The following is a 15,351-nucleotide window of genomic DNA, read 5'->3' on the forward strand; positions in this document are numbered from 1 at the left end:
GGAAAGTACTCAGACCTCTTGACTTTTTCCACATTTTGTTACGTTACAGCCTTATTCTAAAATTGATGAGGACATTTTTTTATTTAATCAGTCTACACACAATACCCCATATTTCAAACCTGTTTTTGCTTTGTCATTATGGGGTATTGTGTGTAGATTGACGCGGGGGGGGCGACGACAATTTAATTCATTTTAAAATAAGGCTGTAACGTAACAAAATTTGGAAAAAGTGAAGGGGTCTGAATACTTTCTGAACGCACTGTATAGTCCCAACAGTAATCTAGAACAGTAACAGTGGGATACTCAACCTCACAGCCTTTCAACCTAACCCAATAAGCTAATGTCATTTTTTTATACTGTATATCCAAAGGCATCTCACCTGCCTCCACTAGTAAGGCACATTCAGATGTTCATTTAAATGCACCAATACATATCCTTACAGCTATATACTGGATTATGTCCAGCCTCTGAAGCCAAGTCTTCGCTGATGTTCCATAAACTATACACCCGTAATCAATTGTTGTCCTGATCAGAGCTCTATAAATATCCATCAACGATTGTCTGTCAGCACCCCATTCATAACCAGAGACCGAGCGCATAAGATTCACCACCTTCTTACACTTTGTTTCAACCCTCCCCATGTGCTGTCCATACAGAAACAACTGTATATTATCAGCAACTTTTTTCTTCCAGAAGAACATACAAGACTGTGCCACTGACAACTTTTAAAACCCCAGTCAATCGACTGTCTTTCAACAACCACTATAGCTTGTTGAATAGATTTGATCACATGAGAGACATTCCTTCCCCTCTTCCAAATAGTTCCATCATCAGCATATAGGGAAGCCCCAATGCCCCTACCTACATTCGAAAACACATCGTTAATCATAATGTTGAACAAAATAGGACTGATAGCACTGCCAATGAGGTATAATAAGAAACACCACTCTATTTAGAGAACAATGCTCCGGCTCCACCCATGAAATGCACGTTTTTTTACGTCATAAAATAAGCGAGCACTTTCAGCAAACGTGCGTGCGCTACGTGCATCAAAGATGGTGTCGTAGGAGCTGGGTACTGTTGTTCAATAAGTCCTCTGAGTCTCAAATAGCTAACATTCATGCATGTATTTAGTTTCTTGGAGCTGCTTAGAGTAAATAAGTATGATCAAACGAATATTTGCAGGATAAAAAGAAAAGTGAAAGCTACATGTAGAGAGGGTCGCTAGCAAAGAACTTAGTTTGAGGCAAGTTAGCTAGCTAACTATGTGTGTAACGTTATGTTGCTGTATTTTGAACTGACCTGTGTGGTGTGTTGGGCTTGCTAGCGACGGGTTTACATGGAGATTTGGACAGATTTGAAGCTAGCTATCGTCAGCTAGACCGCGCTATCTAGCTGGATCAGAGTGCGCGTGACCTTCTTTTCACCCATTACGTAGTTATCTGGCAAATGTTAGTATAAACAGAAGTTGTTCATAAACTGTATTTGCTAGCTACATTGCTTGCTCGTGAAAGTGAAACAGAGCGCTGGCTAGAGCTAAGGTGAATTGTTTTTAAGCTGCTATAGTAGCTAAACTTGCTAAGTCGTGCTTTGTCAATTCAGAACTACGCTAGGTGAGAGTGGTCTCGGACCATCTGGATTCAACGAGTTTAGTGTGCATGAATGAATGGACCCAAGTCAAACAGCTGGGAGGAAGCTCAAGCTAACATTACCGACATTGGGTTACCACCGAATTGACCAACGACCACATTAAAGGGGACCAACAACGAATAACTTTTGATTGATTGTCTTTTTTTACCATTTACAAGAATGACTTACCGAGCCTTTATAAACGTTCTGTGCCTTGGGAATCGAGCTGTCACTATTTTAAATAGGAGCTCAGGTCGCCTCCTTCACATCCAGATGGGGATACGAAATATTGCATCACAGGCTGAAAGTGGTTTCAACCCCGCAAAGGTTGCTGTGGTGACAAAGATGACAAGATATGAATTCGAGCAGCAAAGATATCGCTTTTCAGAGCTATCAGAAGAGGACCTAAAACAGCTGGTAAGGGAATGGAAAACAATGTGATATTATGGTACTTGCCAGTGGTGTAAAAATACTTTAAAGTACTACTTAAGTAGTTTTGGGGGGTATTTGTACTCTACTATTTAACTTTTACTTCACTACATTCCTAAAGAAAATAATCTACTTTTTAGTTTGCTTAATATAAGGAATTTGGGAACTTAAGGATATTTTAGAAATTACATTTACTTTTGATACTTAAGTATATTTTTTAGAACCAAATACTTTTAGACTTTTACTCAAGTAGTATTTAACTGGGTGACTTTTACTTGAGTAATTTTCTATTAAGGTATCTTTACTTTTACTCAAGTATGACAATTGGGTACTTTTTCCACCACTGGTACTTGCTCTCAAACTCGCTCATCTGTTAAATGTGTTCATCCTTGACAGTAAAACACCCCCTGAACAACTAGGCATCAGCACACACTAGTTTAATTTTCAGTTCAGACATAGAGATTTGGTGATCCCATAGATCGATGCTGGTGATAGACAAATATTTATCTTGAAGGATGTCAGATTCCTTTCTCAATGTTGCGAGTTGTATGATAATCCTCACCAGAGCCTGGTTGAAATGTCGTTGCTGTGATTATAATTGTGATAATCTGAGTTTTGTGCTTGTTACAGCTTGCATTGAAGGGCTCCAGCTACCTTGGGCTTCTGGAGAGACACAACATCCATACCCGCAATGTGGAACACATTGTGGAGAGTCTACAGTAAGATGATGAGATTCTATTCAAGGATATTGTTGTGGTGTACTGTATACAAGCGGTCATTAAGTTGTAAAGTGGCACATAACCCTAACCTTTGTGTGTCTCTCTGTTCCCTCTAGGAAAGAGGGGATGGAAGTGCGTGTGGTGAAGAGAGGGCAATATGATGAAGAAACAGTGCGATGGGCAGACGCTATTATCTCTGCAGGGGGTACGTCTTCTCCCTTTTTAAGAGTTTGAGAATAGTAGCTGATAATTTAAATGGTCACTTTCCCACAGTGGTACAAGACAATCCGAATTCAAATGTAATCATACTGTTGAAAGTCAGTGCTCAGAGAATACGAAGGGTCAGCTCAACCATGAATAGGCCCATTTCACCCAGAAACCTTGTTGTCATTAGCTCTGACCCCCTCCTGTTCCTTTTGTTAGGGGATGGGACTATGCTACTTGTCGCCAGTAAGGTTTTCAATAAAGACCAACCCGTTCTTGGGGTTAACACAGACCCTGAAAGGTAAGAACTCACAACAAAAGGGGTTAACGAAAATAAAGTGGTGGGTTGGGGAATTCCTTGTGGTGAATTTCAACATTTTGTTATAGAATTAGAGGGGGGAAAATTGTTTTATCTAGTTTGAGGAAAAAAGTGCTCCTATTACAGCTGTCTTTTTTGCTTTGAATGAAGGTCAGAGGGACATCTGTGTCTGCCTGTGCGTTACACACATGCCTTCCCTGAGGCACTACAAAAACTCCGCCGTGGTCAGTTCAGGTGGGTGTTTCCCTTTCACTTCCCTGGCCAGAATACTGCTGTTAAGAAAGCTATGTTTACTCGTAAAGAATACTCTGATCTCTTTGCCACACTTCCCCAGTTCTGTTCAGCATGCCTGGTCTTACTACTCTGCACTCTGGTGTTACTGTTGCTGAACTGTAAGACATGAGTTTCTGATTCCAGGAACAGTAATGCCTATTAATATCATGACATGTTTCACCACCCCCGCTTCTTTCTGCAAATGTTCCTTGACCTGCCTACCACACACTCTACTACTTAACTCCTTTGATTCATTTACTTCCCATTCCCTCTCAACCCCTCCCCCCTCTATGTCCTGCAGGTGGCAGTGGCGGCAGAGGATCCGTCTACACCTGGAGGGCACAGGGATCAACCCCACCCCAGTGGACCTACATGAACAGCAGCTCAGTCTGGAGCAACACAACCAGGCCCACCGCATCACCCTCATGGAGGCCCAGCGCAGTACGGCCCCTCGGCCTCCTATGTGTACCTGTCTCAGTCTCTTTGTCTGTCTGTCTGGGCCCTTGGGAACAATCAAATACTTTTTGAATGGAGGGGGCACTGTCTTGAATGATTAACATGTCTTCTGGACTGGTCTCATTTTTTTGTTCTGGTATTAATTCACATAATTAATTTCATGTGATTTGTTAAAAAGCCCTTTTCTACCAGTTCCTCTATTCATTGTTGTTTCTTCGATACAGGTGAGTTTGGCAGCTTATCCAAGCCCTATCTACTCCCTGTCAGAGGACTGAATGAGATCTTCATCGGGGAATCTCTCTCCTCCAGGTACCCTTGTCATCAAAACAAGCCATGGCATCATGAACCCCCAAACATGAATGCCTGTTTTGCTGCTTGTCTCTGCATGTTTCCCCCTTCATTAACATGCCTCCTGCACTACTACTACACCCACCCATTTCTCCAAGCACTCATTGGTGGATCTCTGTCCGTCACTCACAGGGTGAAGTATAAATCCTTCAAACCTCATCTCACCCTCTCGCTCCATAGGGCTTCCTACTATGAGATCTCTGTGGACGACGGACCATGGGAGAAGCAGAAAAGCTCTGGCCTTAGCGTCTGCACTGGGACCGGATCTAAAGCCTGGTACACCAAGCTCCAACACATAAGCCATTTTCTTTTTATAATTTTTTTTACCTATGTTGGTGTTTGCCAATTAGTGGTCCTGGAAGTCCACTGTGAATGCTACTTCTTGTTCATGCTAGTTAAAAAAAAAAAAAATCTAAATTAGGAAAAACGATGATTTGATTTACAGCACAGCTTTTAGTGGAATGTTTGTTTCATGAGACTCGTTCTGGTGTGTTTTTACAGGTCTTACAATATTAACAAACTGGTTGAACAGGCTGTGGAAGAAGTCCTAAGGATAGGTATGTGGACTCCAACCTTTACAATAATCATGTGGATTTATGTTTTCTTAAATCTCAGTGTAAATGGAATTACAGCTGGAAATTGAGACAATCAATCAATGATTTGGAGAACCTGTATACTACACTGATAATGTCATGAGTGATTGAGTTCTCTGTATCTTTCCAGGAAAGGCACAAATGGGTCTTGATATTCCACTGAGTCAGGAATTGATTGAGAAGGGTGAGTTCCAAAATATGTACAGCTGAATGTGTGAATGGATAGATGGATGAATGCTCAAGGAAAATGTGTATAAATTAATCGCACAATGTCTTTCTTTTATCAGTGACTGATGAATACAACAAGTCTCTGGTGTTTGGTCCGGAGGAAGGCAGAATGTTCTTCAGCATCAGAGAGCCAATCGTCAACAGAGTATTCTCCAGCAGTCGCCAAAGAGGCTTTGCCAACAGGTCAGTTCTATCTACAGTGCCTTCAGAAAGTATTCACACCCCTTGACTTTTTCCACATTTTGCTGTGTTACAGCCTACATTTTAAATTGAGATTTTGGGTCACTGGCCTACACACAATATGTTTTTATTAATTAAAAATGAAAAGCTGAAACGTTTTGAGTCAATAAGTATTGAACCCCTTTTGTAGTGGCCCGTGTAGCTCAGTTGGTAGAGCATGACGCTTGCAACGGCAGGGTTGTGGGTTCGATTCCCACGGGGGGCCAGTATGAAAATGTACGCACTCACTAACTGTAAGTCGCTCTGGATAAGAGCGTCTGCTAAATGACTAAAATGTAAATGTTATGGCAAAAAGTTTCTTAACAAGTCACATAATTAGTTGCATGGACTCTGTGTTTAACATGATTTTTAAATGACCACCTCATCTCTGTACCCCACACATACAATTATCTATAAGTTATTATTTACACTTTGCTGTATCAATACACCCAGTCACTACAAAGATACAGGCGTTTTTCCTAACTCAGTTGCCGGAGAGGAAGGAAACCGATCAGGGATTTCAACATAAGGCTAATGGTGACTTTAAAACAGTTACAGAGTTTAATGGCTGTGATAGGACAAAACTGAGGATGGATCAACAACATTGTTGTTACTCCACAATATTAACTTAAATGACAGAGTGAAAAGAAGGAAGCCTGTACAGAATAAAAATATTCCAAAACATGCATCCTGTTTGCAACAAGGCACTAAAGTAAAACTGCAAAAAATGTGGCAAAGAAATGAACTTGTGTTGGATTTGGAATAAATGTAATCCATTTTGAATTCAGGCTGTAACACAACAAAATGTGGAGTAAGTCAAGGGATATGCATATTTTCTGAAGGCACATTGCCCATTCTTCTTGTCTTGAAGAATTCTTCTTGATCCCATTTTGAAATCTTTTGGGTGTTGCTCTTCAGGGTGTGTGTGCGCTCACGGTGCTGGGACGCGTGCATGGTGGTGGACGGCGGGACTTCTTTTGAGTTCAATGACGGTGCCATAGCAACAATCACCATGAACGAGGAGGATCAGCTCCGGACTGTTCTCCTTGAAAACTGACCCGCCAACCATTCTTACTGAGCTCACAGTAGACTCTCAACAGCAGTGATCTATGAAGGAAGTAGGGAGAAGAGGCTAGTCTCATGCATTATTAGGACCTGTGAACTTGATGAGACTATCACATCCTCCCCTTGTAGCTTTTTGGAGTTTGGCAGAATGATATTTAGGCTATATTCACAATTGTGTTCTTTACTTTTGCATTGGTGTTGGCTGTATTAGTTACATTTGGGTTTTATTTAGCTATTTGTCTCAATTTGATTTACCCAATATCGTCACAAGCTTACCGTGCAAGCGGAAATGAGTGCAATTATGCAGTATTTGCTACTTTTTTCACAATTCATTTACTTACAGAAGCCTGACAGTATTCAATGAATCGTCTTGCTCTATTATGGATGGTTAGTTTCACATGTTTTGAGTTTGCTTAAGTATAAAGACTTGCCAATTTTTTAAACATGAGACCGAATAGGCATTCTGTCAGGCAGCTGTGAGTTTCCGACTTTGCTTTGGACATTTATCGTTGCCAAACACTACCCAAATCAATCCTCTCCACCAATTGCTATATAAGGCAAAACTGAGGGACAGAGCGAGCCCGCATAACAATGGCTCACTTGAAATACAATTTCTTACGGAATGTCATGTTACAATAACGGAATTAAGAGGATTTTAAGCATGTGCTGCAATCATTAGTTTATTTAAATATACATTTATATTTTTGGAGTTTTTCAGACATAGTGCTAATTCCTATTGGAAAAAATGTTGCGAGCACAAAGTTGATATTTTTGGTATTGGTGGACAAATTCTGATGTTTTGGTATTCCATTTGGCTGAATTTAAATATTTTTCTAGCTCTTTTGAGCTGCTTGGCTTCAAACACCAATTGTGCTGGAGAGTGGTAGTACAAGATGGAAAAATGTAATGCACTAAGATCAAAACCGAAAGCATTGTATTGCTCAACAGGTCAGGGTCTCGAGGGTCTTCACCTCAACTTTGACAAAACAAAAAAACAGTATGTGCCTGGGCCTGAAACTGCAAAATACTAAAATATTTGGTTCCAGCGTTCATCAAGGGGTCATTTAGAAAACACCTGGAAGTTAAGAGGAATGGTTTTAGTTATGAATCACACATTGTGTAAGATTAATATGCAGAAGGGAGCCATGTCTAAATAAATCCATATTGTGTTGTGGATTCTGCCATGTGAACTGTATGTGGACTACTTTCTGTGGCTCTAGTTCTACAGCTGAAATTACAAATGACTGTCAATGCTCCTTATGGTGCCAGGTCATGAAACTACACTGAACAAAAAAATAAACGCAATATGTAAAGTGCTGGTCCCATGTTTCATGAGCTCAAATAAAAGACTGCAGAAATGTTCTATTTTGTGGGGAAAAACTGTCTGGGCCTGGCTCCCAAGTGGGTGGGCCTATGCCCTTCCATAGCTGCGCCCCTGCCCAGTCATGTGAAATCCATAGATTAGGGCCTAATACATGTATTTAAATTGACTGATTTCCTTATATGAACTGTAACTCAGCAAAATCTTTGAAATGGTTGCGTTTATATTTTTGTTCAGTTAACACTGGAGGCATTTGTCTGATTATTAAATGGTGTGAAATCAAAACATGATCACAGAACTCTTTAAATAAAACATTTAGACATTTGTGACAGTGCATCTTATTTGTCAATGCATTAATTTAAACAAATTCAAGTTTTTCTCAAACATCTCAACCAAATGTGAGCACAAACAGGAACCAGACCAAACATGCCTCAGATACATAGCCTCTGCCACAGGGGGGCACTAGCTAACATTTTCTTCTACATTATAGGCCTGTAGTACTGCACATTCTCATATTTCGTACCTAATTAAGGGACAAGATTACATTTGTATTTCCACAAAAATGCCAACGGATCTAGACTTTTGTATATACACGTTATAACCACCTCAGCTTTTATTCCGTCAAACGGATGTAGAGGTTGATTTAAAATGTAACTTCATTGATTTTCCCCTTTTAAAATAAACAGATCAAGTAAACGGCATCATTATTTAAAACGGGGCCTTCAAATGCAGATTAAATTTTGTATTTTATAAACACTTTAAAAAGGGAATTCTAACCATTGCATCATGAGGTAGAGATTTCACCAGCTACAATGGTGGTGTACCTATGCAATAATCCAACTTGGACCAAAATCTTCCTTTTCTTTCTGGCAAACACTGCTTACAGTTGATAGACAGTAACTCGAACTAATGTTCCCATATCAAGTTTGTAAAACATTATCACTCTATAACGTTGAGTTTTGCACGCTTTACTACAGACCTTTTTTCAAACAGATCGGTCTTTGGAATGTTTGGAAGTCAATATAATGGCCAGATCATGGGATACAGTATCAGCATCCTATAATCAAAATGTATGATTATCTCAAGCAAAAAATACAAGAAAAAGTTATTTCCCTGAAAGCAACAAGCTCCGTCTTCAACATTATCAGGGTTAAAATATTTCTAAAACAGGTACGCTTTTAAAATCTTATGAATTCAGTTGCATGGTATTCAAGTAGCATTACTGTGGAGAAATTTAATTTACCAGCATTTAAAATGTTCACTACTGTGCATCCGAAGGCTATGTCCTATTACTGAGCTTATTACAATAATAACTTAGAACCAATGCCCACCATTATAAAACCAAAATAAGTGCTGACAAAAGCACAACAAAACAGGCATTTACATCACCAGTCAGAACAATTGGTGTCAGTGTACAACAAATTGCAAAAGGCTCTGTGCAATATGCATACACACAATGGCTGACACGGACACACTAAAAATAGATAATATTCCTCCTATATCATGACCACATCAGACAGAAATGAGTTCTGACATGTTAGTGACAGCGTTAGGAAGGTGTTATGGCTAGGGCCTGAACACCAAGCGACAGGTTATGCCCCACATGGTGCGGTCCCTCCGGGTGGCCTCGGTGGGACGGGCCACGCCTGAAAATGGCCGGGTGTTGATTTGGAGACGGGGCAAACCTTTACTCAGGATTGGCAGGTAGGTGTCCTGGACCAGCCCGTACACCTCCAACGTCTGCAGCTCTGGGAACTTCTCAAAGTCACTGAAATAAACAATAGGCTTAAAACAACAAAAAAAGGAGAGAAATTGGCAGCTAAGGAAAGCAACAAGACTACTAAAGCATTCATATTATCACTTGAGAGTTTGTCTGTCACTTACGCTAAGGCAGCAGGGTGAATCTGGTAGCAGCGGCTCAATGCTAAGTGTCTAAGAGACTGCAGCTGCTGGAGGATGGGGAAACTGGAGGTCGTCATCAGAACACTGTCACTGTAACACAAATACACAGACAAGTTATCATAATGAGATTATGGTACGAAGAAACAGTAGTTGTACAGTATCCATGTCAAATAATGTCATAGTCAAAGCAATCATGTGGATCCACATTTCAGCCCAGCTCAGGAGATACAGTATGAACTCACCTTAAATCCAGATTTACGAGGTTAGGACATCTCTCCACCAAGTCTTTCACATCTGAAAAGAGGCCATTGGTAAATTTAACTCATCATCAGTATAGAGATATTCAAACAGTCAATACAAATATGGGCTGAGGGAAAATGTTCAATGCCATAGGTTTTCCTCACCTTCCATAGTAAGGTTCTGTCTGTAGCCACTGAGGTTGAGCTGGGTGATATTGGAGGGGATGTTACTTACAACAGCCTTCACATGATCAGTGCTGAAGTCACAACACGACAAGTTCAGCTCTTCAAGCCTTGGTATAGGAATGGAAAAAGGGAAAGCAACAAAGTTCTGCATTAGTTTACCAATGCACAGATCATGGTTTAAACAGCGAGTTAATTACATAGATTATGCTATCATTCAGAAATACTTAGAACTTCAAACACATTCAAAATCATCAAATAAAACAGAATTAGAAATTGAGAGACTAAGCTTACCGTGAGCAGGATTTGAGAATCTCACTAAGCGAGTCAGGGGAGAAGCCAGAGCAGCCACACAGGTTGAGCCGTACCAGCTCAGTATTCTGAGATAGGGACCTGATGGGTAGAGTAAGACTGTTAAGAATCATTCTGAATGCTGTCTAAAATGGCTGGTAACATTTACATGACATCATTGTAAACAGAGCATTTGTCTTCTTTACTCACTGAACGATGTTGTCAGAGAGCTCCAGTCCCTCCAAGCTTAGATTCTCTAGCAGCCTGCAACGGGAGATGATGTCATCTAGAACCGGGGTTGTTACAGTGCAGCTGGACAGATCCATGTGATGGACATGCAGGTGTCTGAAATAACAGACAAAATTACATGATAAGACATACTGCACCACAACAAATAGGATTGTCTATGTTCACCTACAACAGAAACCTCTGTACCCCCATTATATGTATGAGTATGAGGACTCACTGTGTGTGGGTGAAACGTGGTTCTCCAATGCAGGTATGGGGGCAGCGCAGTCCCAGTACTCCAACCGTAAGCATCTGCCCAAGAGCTTGATCTAGCTGGGCTTTCCCTACCAGATCCACACTATGCCACAGAGACTCGTCAAACCTGCCAGGCACAAAAACATGCAGACTTAAATGACAGACTCAGATACGTTTTGCTGATCTATTTGCCAGTGTTAGGAAAAGTGAGTGTGATATCTAAGATTTTCAAGCAGAAATTCTGCAGTGTAGTATGTAAGTTGTTTACAAGTACAGTTGAATGGTCCCAGACTTACGCCAAGCGATGCCAGCGCTTGCAGACCCGGGACATCCTGAGGAGGTCCTGCAGGGGGAGGCAGGACAGGATTCCCAACAGCAACTCATCTGGGAGACTGTCCCAGGCCAAGCCTGTCATTGAAACAACATCAAACAATCAATAATTTGATCAAATAGTGACTTCCCTGAAACAGAATAATTCTTAAGAATTCCAGATAATTAGCTGTGTTTTTCTAAGCTTATTGTATTCCTCCCAACACATGGCTATACACACCTGAAAACTCCCTCCTTTTCCTTGGTCGCCTGGCAAGCACGAACTGGTTATCCTCGTTCTCTTTGCCCTTGCAGACCACTCGCTGTTTGTGAGGTGGTGACCACTGCTGAATGAGCTCGTGAGGGGTGTTCTCCGTGTCCAGACATTCTCCAAAGTATTGTCTCTTTTTCCGTTTGCTCTTCTCAGTGAGGGACAGCATGGATCCCTCCAAATTCTCATTCAGGCAGGGCAACTCCTGCAAAGCCCTGATACAAAAATAATGAGACAAACGGACAATCTTTTTGTGCATGTTGTATTACCCGAGATGTAACACCTGATGTAGCTTGCTAAAACATTGTTACACAATGTAGCTAGTTCACAATTAGCAAAGTTTAGTTAGCCAACGTTAGATAGTTCGCTCGCTAGAATGAATGCCCGCCATGTTTGCGGGCGTTCCATTTTAGTAGCTAATCTCCCCAAAAATTGCGCCATATCACACCAAAAATACACGTTTAAATAGATATGTAGCTATGCAATAAAACATTTCATTAGTGTTCCTAGCTATAAAGTTGTTTTAGCATGTAAATTATCACATTCTGATGTGCTAGCCGCCTCCTTGTGTTGAGAGCGCGCGGTTTTACCATTTTTGGTATAATCGGTATTATTTTGCTCGAACTGTACTTGTGCCCTTCTCATGAACAATAATTACTATTTTAATTTGAGCCTTGCATTGCACGACGAATCGACAATATATGCCTAGGATCTGTTGGGCAAGCTGGAACGATTCGCACTGCATTCTAGAATGCGCCCACCCCATACCACGCAATCAATATCTCCTAAATGTAGATATGGTTGTGAATTCTAGAACATACCTTTCGTGTGACATCTCCCCGAGTATTTGCTGAAATAGGCAACCCAAAAATCTGTGGTATAAATCAATAGAAAAAGTAAACAGCCAACTTTACTTCTCTGAACCCAAGAAGGGACTGTTTAAACCTCCAGCGTAATAGACCTGAGTGACTGCCCGCCCTCAGCTCTGCAGCGTTCTGTGATTGGCTCAAAACCTAAATTACTACTATTACATTTCCATAGCGCTTTTCATAGAATCTCAAAGCACTTCAACAGCAAAAACAAACATGACAGGTCAAACAATAGAGGCCAAGTCTTTGAAAGCTGCATCCTCTGAACAGAGCATGTGAGCGGAGTGGAGCGGGAGCGAGCGGGCGGATTTTGGACAGAGCGCAGAGCGGCATTTTTAAAAGGACGGAGCGTCGCCCTATGTCCCGCTCCAATTTCTCTCGCTCACACCACGAGTCTGAAGCATGCTCAAGCCTGACCTAGAATCCATCTGTTTAATTTAATTTGTGTCGTTTTATAGAGCGAGAGGAGCAGCAGCAGCAGCAACAAGAGAAAATGGTTGAGGAATTCAAACGTTTCTTCACTGCACGCAAAGGCCCAACCATAACAAGGGAGAGAAAAAGAGAGCTGGATGTAGCATTTAAAAAAAGTATTTACATGGACTATGAACCGCTGAGTAAAGGAGAACGCTAAGGGATGCAACACTTCGCCAGCGCAGCTCAACCGGGCTACACCCCCCCCATGCTACAACACCGTACGGGACACGCTCATGTCACATGCCCTGGAAGAGATGGAAGCCAAACTGCAAGACCTACTGCAAAATGGTGATGGGCTCGTTCTGTCAGCGAACATTTGGACCAGTAGAAGAGGGCACAGCTTCCTTGGCATCGTGGCCAGTTTCATTGATGGGACGTTCCGGAGGCACATGGTTTTGTTGGGCTGTGAGCACATACAGGGGCACCATACCGCAGATCGTATTACCAAAAGTATGAAAGTGTACTGAAATATTGGAACGTGCAACGACGTGTGATTCGGGTCGTCACTGACAGTGCCAGCAACATGATCAAGGCGTTTAACCTCCTCCCTGGCACTGAAGAGGAGGCGGAGGGTGAAGTGACCGCGGATGCCAGCAGCAGCGCAGAACATGAAGAGGAGGATGAGGGACCACCTGCGCCCTCGCAAGTCCATGTGGAAGTGATAACCACTAATGTAGAAACTATGATAAATCAGTACTTTACTGTATCAAATTTACATCTGAGATGCCCCATTCACATGCTTCAGCTGGCGATCAAAGACGCCGTTAACGAGCACGACAACATTAATAGGCTGTTAGTGAAAGTCGGGCACCTGGTGAAAAGTGTACGCAAGAGTACCCTGAACACAGAAGAAACCGACCAATTAGGTGTCTGCCCCACAAATGCCTGCGCCACTCGATGGAGCAGCCAGCTGGGGATGATTCAGTCGTTCATCCGGTTGTTCCAAAAATACCCGTTATGGCAAAACAAACTCAAGTCTAATGTTGCTAACATCACCCTGAATCAAGTACGGCAGCTGACGCACCTTGTCAGTGTGTTGACACCACTGGCAGACCTCACAGACAAAATGCAGAAGGAGCTGGGGAACCTGGGGATGATCCTCCCTGCTGTCACATAAATAAAATCCCTGCTCACCGATGACACTCACGCAGGACTTCCAATGGGCATCGCTGCTTTTGCAGAAACATTGGCAAACAACATGTCAATTCGCTATGGAATATACTATACTGATGTATCTCTAGGAAGAGTCTTGGTGCTTCCAAACTTCTTTCATTTAAGAATGATGGAGGCCACTGTGGTCTTGGGGACCTTCAATGCTGCAGAAATGTTTTGGTACCCTTCCCCAGATCTCTGCCTCGACACAATCCTGTCTCGGAGCTCTATGGACAGTTCCTTCGACCTCATGGCTTGGTTTTTGCTCTGACATGCACTGTCAACTGTGGGACCTTATATAGACAGGTGTGGCTTTCCAAATCATGTCCAATCAATTGAATTTACCACAGGTGGACTCTAATCCAGTTGTAGAAACATCTCAAGGATGATCAATTGAAACAGGATGCACCTGAGCTCAATTTCGAGTCTCATAGCAAAAGGTCTGAATACTTATGTAAACAAGGTATTTCAGTTTTAAACTGTGTATACATTTGCAAGAATTTCTAAAAACCTGTTTTCGCTTAGTCATTTTGGGGTATTGTGTGTAGATTAATAAAAAATAATAATATTTAATAAATTTTAGAATAAGGCTGTAACGTAACAAAATGTGGAAAAAGTCAAGGGGTCTGAATACTTTCCGAATACACTGTATACCGTGACATTCGGGGGTCTCTATTTTTTTCAAGGAATCTCTTTTGTGTGCACGCGCTTGCAGTAAAACAAATTATGTGCGGGCATACTAGTAAAGACGTAATTTAACGGTAACAACAAAACATATTACCTTTTAATTTGGTATGAACACAACCAGTCATGATGTTTTCATCTTATTGTCAAACAAATCACCAAAAAGTAGGCTGGCCGCACATGTTCGTCCACTCCATCCAGTCATTTGATGAATGGAAAGAGACATCTGTTACAACACACCAAATTATGAATGGAAAGAGACATCTGTTACAACACACCAAAAGGTGTAATGACATTCGGCGATTGTCATTGGGTCTACACTCTTGTAGCCTAAAATAATTGATGCGTCTTGCTGACAAAATGACATTTTTTGTAGAAAGAAAAATTGGGACAACTGAAAAGAGGCTGAGATACAGGACTGTCCCGGGATGACAAGTGCAGCCAAATGGATTAAAAAAACAACAACCATGGCAAAGAGGTGGGGGTGTTCGTTTAATTTGGAATAAGCTTAATTAACGTCTACATTTTTGTGAAAAAAACCGAACAATTACTTCGATCAAAAGAAAACTGAATAATTCTGAACACTCTCCCAAGTCCCAACTTTGGCAGGTTTCAAACTCTCGCGGGAGTTTAACATTGACATAAAGCTGGATCCCTTCTAGTCGTGACCCCTCACACTGTGGAAGCAGGG

At 41.5% G+C, this 15,351-nt stretch overlaps 2 protein-coding genes across 6 annotated transcripts; one reads left to right on the forward strand and one right to left on the reverse strand.

The window, feature by feature from the left end:
- Nucleotides 1-225: 225 nt before the first annotated feature.
- LOC121582185 (NAD kinase 2, mitochondrial) lies at nt 226-7,920 on the forward strand. Of its 4 annotated transcripts, none has more exons than XM_041897818.2 (12): nt 226-2,046; nt 2,689-2,777; nt 2,894-2,982; nt 3,201-3,282; nt 3,451-3,534; nt 3,875-4,038; nt 4,254-4,338; nt 4,510-4,653; nt 4,879-4,934; nt 5,101-5,154; nt 5,258-5,381; nt 6,336-7,920. In XM_041897818.2, exons 1-12 carry the CDS (start codon nt 1,810-1,812, stop codon nt 6,472-6,474), a joined length of 1,347 nt encoding a protein of 448 aa, XP_041753752.1. In that variant the 5' UTR covers nt 226-1,809; the 3' UTR covers nt 6,475-7,920. The 4 variants fall into 4 exon arrangements, with proteins under 4 accessions (XP_041753752.1, XP_041753754.1, XP_041753753.1 ...); XM_041897820.2 differs by having other exon boundaries at nt 4,558-4,653; XM_041897819.2 differs by having other exon boundaries at nt 3,875-4,014.
- Nucleotides 7,921-8,101: 181 nt separating this feature from the next.
- LOC121582186 (S-phase kinase-associated protein 2) lies at nt 8,102-12,639 on the reverse strand. 2 transcript variants are annotated; one of them, XM_041897823.2, is made up of 10 exons: nt 12,303-12,639; nt 11,452-11,696; nt 11,198-11,309; nt 10,885-11,028; nt 10,629-10,763; nt 10,422-10,520; nt 10,110-10,237; nt 9,948-9,999; nt 9,688-9,795; nt 8,102-9,571 (listed from the first exon to the last, which is right to left on the reverse strand). In XM_041897823.2, the coding sequence occupies exons 1-10, from the start codon at nt 12,314-12,316 to the stop codon at nt 9,370-9,372; spliced, it is 1,239 nt and encodes a 412-aa protein (XP_041753757.2). In that variant the 5' UTR covers nt 12,317-12,639; the 3' UTR covers nt 8,102-9,369. The 2 variants fall into 2 exon arrangements, with proteins under 2 accessions (XP_041753757.2, XP_041753758.2); XM_041897824.2 differs by lacking the exon at nt 12,303-12,639 and adding an exon at nt 12,072-12,236.
- Nucleotides 12,640-15,351: the final 2,712 nt, after the last annotated feature.

Source organism: Coregonus clupeaformis, chromosome 15 (genome assembly GCF_020615455.1).
Source record: "Coregonus clupeaformis isolate EN_2021a chromosome 15, ASM2061545v1, whole genome shotgun sequence".
NCBI classification, from domain to species: Eukaryota; Metazoa; Chordata; class Actinopteri; order Salmoniformes; family Salmonidae; genus Coregonus; species Coregonus clupeaformis.